Here is an 8,402-nt window from a genome sequence, read left to right as displayed (position 1 = left end):
CAAACAGAGTGAAGGGGAGCTTCTCCTGTTAATATTATTAGAAATTAATTTTATTAATTCACCTAACATATCATTTGGAAAACGTTTACTTCCTACGAAGCCACATTATTATATTCTTCCACTTAGTATTTATTCGCGCATTAAATTATTATTATCTAATTAAATTTTATTGACATGCATTTTATTCAACAGACAAATAAATACATTTTCGGCATGTTTGTATGAATAAAATGTTATTTATCCTCTCTATAAAAAAATTTATTAAAAAAATAAATAAATAAATAAATAAAAAATAAATAAATATATATATATATATATATATATATATATATATATATATAGATGATGCAATAAAATAAATACTTAAATTCATATTTTGCATTCTAGTCTTAGATAAGGTATATTTATGCAAGCCTAAAAATATATAACATATGGCTCTGTGATGCTTACTGCTTTAAAAACTTAATAATAAAATAAATAAATAAAAATAAAATAAAATAAAATAAAATAAAATAAAATAAAATAAATTTAATAAAATAAAATACAGATTCTTAATCATTTATTGTGTCCTCAATTTAAAAGCGCATTATGATTATTCATCACCCAACCAAATTAGCATATTAAAAATGAAAAGTGTACGTAAATAGCGGTGAAAGTACCCTCTGAAGACAGATGCTGGTCGTCGATGACAACTTCTTCGGTCATCTGAGTGATCAAGTCCTCGGCCTGCTGCGTCTGGGTCCTGCCGTCGGGCGGCCGGTGAGCCTGCACAGAAAGCACGCACTTAACACGCCGCCCATCTCTTCGGCGGGATTTCTGCTGAAGGCTGAAGATGCATTACGGGTCGCGGGGCCTGAGACGGAGAAGGACGTCCCTGTAAAGCAGCCAGACGCTCCTCCATGTCTTTAGCGGACGGCACCGGCTCCGCGGGGGCCTTTAAAGCGGCGAGGCGGGCCTCCAGCTCCTTCTCTGAGAGGATGGACTCTGACAGGACAGAGAGAAGCGCTGTTTTACGTTTACATTTTATCCCAAGCAACCTACAAGGAGAACAACACCAGTACCATTTTTCTTAAGATGCACGTTTAGAAAAATCACTTAAATGTCCAAGCTGCTTAATCCTGGTTTAGGCTAGAGTCAGGGTTTTTGGATTTTGCTGTGAAAAAAAAAATTACTTTTTAAAAAGGCAGCGCTCTATAAGTTTTATTATATTCATTTATTTATATACATTTTATCACAGCTCTATTTTTTTTTTTTTTTAACATTAGGTTTTATTTTGTTATATTATTTTACATATATGTTATATTAGGTTCATATCGTTCTTTTATAATTTTAGTCTTTTTTAATATTTTTATTTGATTTTGTCGCCTACGTAGTTATTAACACTTAACAACCATTATCTGAAAATTTTATATTGTTGGTTAATTTGATAATTTATTTAAGAAATGCATTTAATTTATTTCAAAGCATTAAAACTTAAAAACATTAATTACAAATGTATTCCAATTTAATATGATTTCAGCTTGTTTTGCTAATTAAACATTAGAATTAGCTCAAATAAAATTATTAAAAAGCTGAAATTAAATGTTCATATTATAAACATCCCTAAAAATACCATACGGAAATATTATTATTTCATCATCGAGTTTTATTTCACTTATTTGTTCGAAACTGCTTTTATTTATTTTTTCCTCACTCACTTTTCCCCAAAAGAGATTGCACTGCATTACTGCGTTCAAGCACTACTGATTAAAAAAAGTCAGCTATTCGTGAATATTCAACATTAGGCAACCACTAAGAGAAAACAATTTGGTCCTCCTTGAACGCAAATGAATATCAAGCAACGCACATGCCGAAAATCATAAACATCCTCATGCATTATAGCTGCATTTGGCAGATTAGAGCCGGACGATAACCTAGTGTCACAATAATTTCGACGGATCGCACTTGGCTTGGTTTCCTCTTTGAGCTTGTGGAGTCGCTCTGCGATGATCTGGTCCTCTTTGCCTAGTCCTCTGGTGGAAACCAGACTCGCCGAGCTGCTTTTGGCTCCCGTGGGTCTGCAAGGCTGGTTCTGCGGAGCTTGTTTGGCTTCAAGGGCAGCGACCCGCCTGTAAGACACCCCAGACGTGTGTGAGCCCATGAACACACAGCTGTATTTTCCAATGCACACCCATAGCTTCTTACTTTTTGTAGTTTTCCGGCGGGGACCATCTGCCAGCATCTGTCTGGTTGCCCGAACTGCACAGAAAGACCTGTCAGTGGCGCCTGTGAATGAATACACAGCCGGTGTTTAGCGGGGAAACGAACTACGTTTGCCTTCCAGACCTTGTTAAGTTCCCACAGCACTGTTTGCAGACTTTCTGCTGGCCGTTTCCATATTTTGGCACCACGGCGTTGAAGGTCAGGCATCCAGAGCAGAAAGAACGGCCGCAGTTTTTACAACCCAACTGCAAAGACACAGAAAAAACCGAGGCAAACGCTTTAAATCGAGGCGGTGAGACGAAACGGGCTGCGTTTATATTCGCTAACCTCTTTTCTGAAGAGACTGAACTTTGACGCGCAGCCGTAACAGCGGTTATCCATATTGGGATTCTCCGGGGAAGCGCGAAAAGGCAGCGTGACACTTTAAATGCTCAAAATAATGATAGTTAAAAGCGTACATTTAGTGTATGTTTCGATATCAGACGCACTCTTATCAATTAAGCTGGTCTTGAATCGGAGCGTGTCAACACAGGAAGCGCTGCGAGAACGGGGGTGTGTAGGGAAATGTAGTCTTTTGGTTCCAAGGTATTAAAATAACAGTGATTTAAAAGGATTAAAACATGCGGAAAGTGTATAGAGGCCTCTGAGAAATTACAATTAATACCCTAAAATTACCTTAAAAGTAACTTTGTGTAGAACAATCAAAACTGTTAACGTTTAAGCGCACATGAAAAACTCATTTTCCCGGCATGCAACGTAAGGGAACGTTTTTGCTTAACGGCAAAATTTATCACGAACAAAAATGCAGGCGAAACAACACCGCTATTGTTGTACGTTAAAAATACGAATTATTTTGATTTGCAAAAATAATAAAATTGATCCGTTGTTGTTTTAGAGAAGCTCTACGTCGCTGCCGCGTGGTCACGTGGGCGGCTCGCCCAATCGAAACCTCTTTGGCGCGCTTCCGGTTTTTGTTCAAACGTCTGTTGATCGCGAAGAGACAGCGCTGTCACACGAGAGCGAGAAACACAGCAAATAAGCGCGCATAAAGTCGCGCGGTTTGACGAGGAGAAGCACATAAAAGCGGTTTCCCCGCAGGAGAACGTGAGTTACGTTTGTTTACCGTTACGCGACTTCCATTATGCGTTTTGTTTTGACTGGAACTGTGTGCGGTGTCACGTGATCAGATGCTTTTTTCCCCCCCACCGTTTGCCGCTTTAATTCTCCAGAAGTCTTGATTTGATGCTCCTCGAGACGTTGCACATAACGCATGACCGCACTAGCCATTGAGCATTATGTGCACCATTGTTCTTCCAGGTCAGATCTCCAGCCATGGCGGAGTGCGATGCCGATTGGGAGCTGTGTAAAGAAAACATCCAGCCCTTGAGACAAGGCCGCTCAGTTTCGGCCCTTCACCAGGCCCTGTGCCAGCAGCAGGAGGGAAACCACACAGCCCTCAATCAGCAAAAACAGTGAGGGATGCTTCAACGCAACCGTAGACCGGTTCCTGACCGACCCATTAATGCTGTGTCTCTTTTAGGGCGTTTGAGTCTGAGCTACGGATGTACGATGGAGACGATCCTCTAGACGTCTGGGTCAGGTAAGCATTACCGCGATGACGGATGCCTCGCACGTTGACTTCCGATGCACGAATCATACACGTTTTTTTGAAACGAAGGTACATCAAGTGGACAAAGCAGACGTATCCGCAGGGAGGAAAGGAGAGTAATTTATCCGTGCTTCTCGAAAGAGCCGTGACGCGCTTCACATCCGACAAGAAGTATCTCGACGACGGCCGCTACGTGGAGCTCTGGATCGAGTTCGTGAGTGACGGACCTTCTCGATCAGGGTGTCCACACTTGGTCCTGGAGAGTTTAGATTCAGGCCTGCTGAAACACACGCGCTTGATTAGCCGGGTCAGGTGTGTTTAATTAGGGTTGCATCTAAACTCTGCAGGACAGGAACGAGTTCGGACACCCTGCTCTAGATGCACGTTCAGGGGGCGTTTTAAAAAAACGTTTTTTTCCTGGCAGGGCGAGGGCTGCTCGGACCCGATGGACGTGTACCGCTACATGCACGCTCAGGGCATCGGATGCAGGCAGGCCGCGCTCTACATCGCCTGGTCCGAGGAGTACGAGAAGAGGGGGAATATAAAGATGGCTGACGGCGTGTTTCAGGACGGCATCAAGTGTGGAGCGGAGCCTGCGGAGAAGCTGCGCGTGTTTCACAGGTTTGCAGATGAATATTTATCTACTGATCGAAAGTTTAGGGGAGGGTTTTTGTCGTCAGGTCTCGACTGATTTGTCAGAATAACCGATCTTTCCAGACGATCACTTACAGGACCGAAGCAACTTCCTCAAATCTGATCTTTTGTTCCCAGAAGCTTTACTTTCACTGTAATGATCTTCACAAGCCTCCGAAACATCTCGCATCTTCTGAGGAGCCTTCATTTCTTCAGCTCTCAATCAGCATTGCGTTGCGTTACACGTTTGGATCCGTTCGGTCTCATCTTACTGAGACGTAGTGGCAAATAAAATATAGATTTAGTGTCGGTATCTGCTCTGCTGTTAAGATCTCGTTGATGTACAGGCGTAATTTGCAGCAAACTGCGTGTTTCGGCTCATTTTGAGTATAACATTATCATATATACGGAATAAAACGGAGCTTTATCCCCTCTATATGAGCCATAAAAGCCTGATGCATCATTTTAAATAATACTTTTTACTTTTTTGTGTATTTAAATAAAAGTATGTGTATGTGTATTTTTTTTTTTATTTAAAAAAAGTAAATAAACATGTATTTATTATAATAATTTATTTAAAAAGGTTGAGAGGAAGAAAAAAAAATATATATATATATATATATATATATATATATTTAATATATAAAATATTCATTATCGACATGTATATTTTTAAGTATTTGTATGTTTTATATATATATATATATATATAAAATGTTCTACCTTTTTAAATTTATATATACATATATATATACATATATATATATATATATAAAAAGGTAGAACATTTTATATATATATAAAAAAAAAAATATATATATATATATATATATATATATATATATATATATATATATAAAATAGCTGGGAAGTGCAAAGTTTTTCTAAAAATCTACTATTTTTACAATTGAATACATTTCTAAATCGTGAAAAAATGAAAGCCCTAATGAAGTGTCCTCATGATCTCCAGGGCTTTGCAGGCTCGAGCGTGCAGACAGATGATGTCATCTATGACCGATCAACAGAGAGATGATGAAGATGATGAAGACGAGGGACCGGCAGAGCCTCAGCGAGCCTCTCTGGTTGAGCTCAAAGCCAAGGGGAAGAAGAAGGCCGTGGTTCCCATCAACAGAGCGAGCGCGTCGGTGGGATGTGAGGACGGCCTCTCCTTGTTTTCCGTGTGTTCGGCAGTAAATGGAGGAATCTGATCACGCTGTTGTTTTGTGGCAGATGCTCGCGGGCTCCAGTTCAAACAGCCGCTGGGCCCCAAGCAGAACAGCCGGCTGGTGGTTTTCGATGAGAGTAAAGCTCCCGAAGCCGAGACGCGGGAGCCCAAATTGGAGATGTGGACGGCGCCGCCTGCTGCCCGAGCCAAAGAGAACGAGCAGAAGGCCGAGAAGTGGACGGACGTGAAGGTACGCGTGCTCCAACGACGTCTCTGTTATCTCACACAGCGGCTCCTTCACGGTTCTTTGTGATTCCAGTTGCCCCTGAAGTCCAGATCGGGCCTCGGCGTCGCCGTCCCGGCCCCGAAAGCCAGCTTCCAGCCGTTTGTGGAGGAGGACGAGCAGCCGCCCGCTGTGTGAGTGTGACCCGCTTCATAACTACCTGCACTGATACTGGGCTGTGGAAGAAAAAATCATTTGTTTTGTTAATTAATAAACTAAAACGTAAATTAAAAATTTTCATTGAATCAGTATTATGAGTATAAAAATGCCGTACATGTATCCAAAATGTTTTCCAAATTATATTTATATTCTCCATTTTTCTCAATATAAATGTGGTCATATATATAGATATATATAGAGATATAGATATATAGATATAAATTTTTTTTTTTGTTTGTATTTTAATAATTTTGGGAGTTTTTTTCCTGTCTTTTTGAGTTTTTCAGTAAATTTTCAGTATTTGAATTTAATATTATAAAAAAAAAATTAAACCAAAAAATGTTTTAAATTAAACCAAAAAATGTTTTTATACGGTTTTAGTTTTATAATACTTTTTATGAACTTTATTTTAATATCATTAGTGTGTGTGTGTATGTATGTATGTATGTATATATATATATATATGTATGTATGTATATATGCATGTATGTATATATGTATGTATGTATATATATATATATATATATATATATATATATATATGTATTTATTATATATATATATAATTTATTATATAAAAAATTAAAAATGCATTATATTATTATATAATTTAATAATATTTTATCTTTTTTTTTATTTTTCTTTTTTTTTCTTGTCATTTTTTACAATTTTTTTAAATTTTTAATATATATTGCTACATCGTTTTCAAGGTTTTTTTTTTTTATTTTGGTACTTGATTTTATGCATAAAAAAATTCAGGCAAGTTTTTTCTGTAACGTTTCACTGGAGTTAGTGTTGTTTGCCCTCCATTAATGAACCGCACACAATAAAACACTACAAGTCTACTTTCGGCAGCTGACTGACCCGGTTCCTGTCCTCGGTCCCCCGCAGGACTCCGTGTAAAATCAACCCGGCGGTGAACCCGGTGCTGTCGGCGCGCAGGCCCTGCCGGCCGGAGCAGACGCCTCTGAAGACGCTGCAGGAGCGGATGCAGCTCCACACGGAGGAGGACGTCCGGAGCCGGGAGCAGAGCATGTACTGCAGAGAGCTGCTGTACGGCGGAGCCAGCGAGTTCTGCTTCGAGGAGCTGCGGGCCGAACGCTACCGCCACAAACACCCTCACCTCGCCGTCTGAAAGATCGGCACGCTCAGTACTTCTTGTGTTTCTGTGTTTTTTTTTTTTTTTTGTACATACTTTTTATTTTGTACATACATGCTTTTTTTTTAACAACACGTAGTTTTTTTGTTGTTGCATTTGTTGAATAGGCATTATTTGTTTGTAGGCGGGACTTCAATAAATGCAAACGATTCTAACATCAAACTGCTTTTGCTCTTTGTTTCAGTCACACACTATCAGCAGAGTTTATATGGAAGGAGATTATAAAGTAGTTATATATATATATATATATATATATATATATATATATATATATATATATATATATATATATATATATATATATATATATATATATATATATATATATATATATATATATATATATATATATAAATAAAACGGTCTTATTGCACAAACCCTGCAGGCTGACGCACTTAAGTTTAATATATTTTTAATTCAATTCTATCATTTTTATTTTCAGTTTGAAGTATTTTTCATTAAAAGCTGCCTTGGCAAGTAGCTTTTCCTGAATGTATAGCAAAAAAAGGTTTAAATGGTTTGGAAACCAGTGCTTTTGGTTTTATTTATATGAACAAGAATACAGTTTAACTATCATTTTGTGTGTTTCTTTTATTTTTGCTTGTCATTTTTAGCTTTTTTTTTTTTTTTATTTCAGATGTGGTTATTAAAGTTAAACTCTAATTTTGCTTTGGCAACTAGCCTTTTCTTAACGATTTTAGTTACCTTTCATTTTAATTAATTTAAAGAATGCTTTTTAAAAGTTTCAGTTTGGAAAATCCTTTGCTAATCTTATTTTAATTTTTATATATATATATATTATGTATTTATTATATATATATATATATATATATATATATATATATATATATATATATATATATATATATATATATATATATATATATATATATAGTTGTATTTATATTAGTTGTATTTTCTGTTTGCATTTTATTTTTTTGTTTTTAATCTGTCATTTATATTTATTTGTTTCAGTTCTAGGTGTTTCAGTAGCTAAGTGAAGTAAAATAATGGTTTTTGGCTACGAGTAAAAGTCTCTCTCATCAGCAGGTGAAGGTGATGCTGCCAAAACGTTCAAGCGCTTTATTTCTTCCTTCTCTTGATGTGGTTTAAAACAAGTCCAAAGGTCCAAAAGCTTTCCCAGGGGCAGGACCTTTTCAAAAAGTACATTTTTGTACCTAAAAGGTCTATT

At 37.4% G+C, this 8,402-nt stretch overlaps 2 protein-coding genes across 2 annotated transcripts in view; one reads left to right on the top strand and one right to left on the bottom strand.

Moving 5' to 3' along the window:
- Nucleotides 1-3,305, bottom strand: part of zfyve19 (zinc finger, FYVE domain containing 19) — a 7,974-nt gene extending 4,669 nt beyond the window's left edge. The window contains exons 1-6 of the mRNA XM_043232356.1: nt 2,530-3,305; nt 2,326-2,447; nt 2,185-2,238; nt 1,945-2,108; nt 842-984; nt 660-765 (exon numbers count right to left, since the gene is read on the bottom strand). Coding sequence (XP_043088291.1) covers nt 660-765; nt 842-984; nt 1,945-2,108; nt 2,185-2,238; nt 2,326-2,447; nt 2,530-2,583 — 643 coding nt within the window. The 5' untranslated portion in view covers nt 2,584-3,305. The remainder of the gene's footprint in view (nt 1-659; nt 766-841; nt 985-1,944; nt 2,109-2,184; nt 2,239-2,325; nt 2,448-2,529) is intronic.
- bub1bb (BUB1 mitotic checkpoint serine/threonine kinase Bb) overlaps nt 1-7,365 on the top strand; it is a 27,044-nt gene extending 19,679 nt beyond the window's left edge. The window contains exons 4-11 of the mRNA XM_043232353.1: nt 3,520-3,674; nt 3,743-3,802; nt 3,881-4,025; nt 4,236-4,432; nt 5,415-5,596; nt 5,675-5,859; nt 5,929-6,026; nt 6,943-7,365. Coding sequence (XP_043088288.1) covers nt 3,520-3,674; nt 3,743-3,802; nt 3,881-4,025; nt 4,236-4,432; nt 5,415-5,596; nt 5,675-5,859; nt 5,929-6,026; nt 6,943-7,186 — 1,266 coding nt within the window. The 3' untranslated portion in view covers nt 7,187-7,365. The remainder of the gene's footprint in view (nt 1-3,519; nt 3,675-3,742; nt 3,803-3,880; nt 4,026-4,235; nt 4,433-5,414; nt 5,597-5,674; nt 5,860-5,928; nt 6,027-6,942) is intronic.
- Nucleotides 7,366-8,402: the final 1,037 nt, after the last annotated feature.

This window comes from Puntigrus tetrazona, unplaced genomic scaffold (genome assembly GCF_018831695.1).
Source record: "Puntigrus tetrazona isolate hp1 unplaced genomic scaffold, ASM1883169v1 S000000528, whole genome shotgun sequence".
Classification (NCBI taxonomy): domain Eukaryota; kingdom Metazoa; phylum Chordata; class Actinopteri; order Cypriniformes; family Cyprinidae; genus Puntigrus; species Puntigrus tetrazona.
The sequence above is the reverse complement of the archived record's forward strand: the minus strand, read 5'-3'. Positions and strand labels throughout refer to the sequence as shown.